The following is a 2043-nucleotide window of genomic DNA, read 5'->3' on the forward strand; positions in this document are numbered from 1 at the left end:
AGATAAATTACTACAGCCAAATCAACCAAATCTTGAGGATTGTTTAAACAAGAAATATACTAGTCAAGGTAAGTGTGTCAAAATTTTATATTAGAGAAATAAAAGGTTGTACCTAAATATACACTAAATAAATTCTGAAATTTATTTAACAATTTATAAATTTACTATTTAAATTATTGCCTGGTTATGAATTATTATTTTTGAGCAACAGAAACATAGTATGTTATTAATATGATGCCTAATTAATTGAAAAAAATATTTAATTTAAAATATATTTAAAACTTATTTGTAATTAAAAATGTTATGGTTATTTTTTGCAGTTTGTAATACATTAAATGTGTATTGATGTATGACTTTTAATATTATAAATTTATTTAATGCATTTAATGGTTATTACTATTAAAAAATAGTGTGAAATAATTTTTTTTATTATTATTTATATCTATTTATAATGGTATAATTATATTAATGTTTTACTTTTTCATTATTTTTTAGCAACATTGGACCAACTTTTATTACGTTTCATTGTTAATGGAGGGTTGCCATTTACCATTATTGAAAATTCAATATTAAAAGATATAATCGAAAGAGGATTTCCAAAAAAATCCATTATGTCTCGACCTACTCTTATGCAAAGAATTACTGAAAATTGTAATTTATTGAAAAATCAACTCAAAACCCAAATGTCCAAATTAGCTTATATAGCTACAACAGCTGATGCATGGTCAATATATAAAAAGTGTGTTAATGAGTTTTCATATTATGTAACATAATATAAACATATTATTGAGATATTAAATCTTGGTGAACCAAAAATGATTTTCCTTTTATCTAATTATTTTTTTTTTAAATTAACACTTACTTAGTAAAAATGTATGTGATTTTAAGATTACAATTATTATTTTTTTAATTTGTGTGTTTATTGTTTATAGGTCATACATTGGCATCACTGCCACTTGGATAAATGAAGATAATTCCAGAACTAATTGTTTACTAGCTCTGAAAAGGCTTGAAGGCAGTCATACTTATGACATTTTGGCAAAATGTATGGACAGTATTTATACAAGTTATGAAATATCTGATAAAGTTCATTTTTGTACAACAGATAATGGCTCTAATTTTGTTAAATGTTTCAGGTATCATTAAATTTAAAAAAAAATTATTTTCTTATAAATTTTAATAATTAAATAAATATAGAGAATTTAATCATATTTTGGATGAAAAGGATTCTACGAGTCTAATTGATTCACCCAGTAATTTGTCTGAAATAGATGATGATACAACTGAAATTATTAATGTATTTGATATGGAAAATGAAAATAATTTTGAGTTGCCTTATATACTACCAAAGCATCATAGATATTCAGCTCACATACTCAATTTTATTGCAACAGCAGTAACTAATNAGCTCACACACTCAATTTAATTGCAACAGCAGTAACTAATTTTGATTATTAAATAAATAATGAAAAAATTTGGGTCATGGAATATGTTTATTAAGTTTTTAAAATAAAAAAAAAATTGTTTTTTAGTTAAAATTTTTATGAAAATACTGTAATTTTAAAAATACTCCAACAGTAACTATTATATTGAGATTTAGAGAAGAACTAATGGAAAATTTTAAATTGGTATTAAAAAACCTTTTGGTAATTAAAAAAAATTTATTAAATATTCCATGAGCCTGTTTTATTGAACTATGTAAACAGTAATCCAACAAAATGTTTTGTCTTAGGATGTTAAAAAAGCTTTGACTAATTCAGATTACAAAAAACAATCCAGAAGTACTTTTGCTAAATGTATAGCCCTTTGGAATAAACAAAGCCGGTCTTCAAAATCTGCTGATATTATAAAAAAACATTGTGGAATTTATTTAAAAACACCAAATGACACGAGGTGGAAGTCATTGTTTGATGCTGTTGGATGTTTACTTAAATTATTAAAAACAATGGAAACTAAGCTTAGAATTATCATGGATGATCTTGATATTGTCAGGTAAATAGGATCACTAATTGCCATCTATATCTATTTTTTTTTTTTTTTTGG

The 2043-nt window shown here is 23.5% G+C and overlaps 1 protein-coding gene across 1 annotated transcript in view; it reads left to right on the forward strand.

Moving 5' to 3' along the window:
* Nucleotides 1-2032, forward strand: part of LOC126895259 (uncharacterized) — a 4167-nt gene extending 2135 nt beyond the window's left edge. Inside the window, exons 3-7 of the mRNA XM_050666927.1 lie at nt 3-68; nt 496-739; nt 933-1136; nt 1198-1396; nt 1733-2032. Coding sequence (XP_050522884.1) covers nt 3-68; nt 496-739; nt 933-1136; nt 1198-1396; nt 1733-1996 — 977 coding nt within the window. The 3' untranslated portion in view covers nt 1997-2032. The remainder of the gene's footprint in view (nt 1-2; nt 69-495; nt 740-932; nt 1137-1197; nt 1397-1732) is intronic.
* The last annotated feature ends 11 nt before the right edge of the window (nt 2033-2043 follow it).

Source organism: Daktulosphaira vitifoliae, unplaced genomic scaffold (assembly GCF_025091365.1).
Source record: "Daktulosphaira vitifoliae isolate Bord-2020 unplaced genomic scaffold, ASM2509136v1 Scaffold_1, whole genome shotgun sequence".
NCBI lineage: Eukaryota > Metazoa > Arthropoda > Insecta > Hemiptera > Phylloxeridae > Daktulosphaira > Daktulosphaira vitifoliae.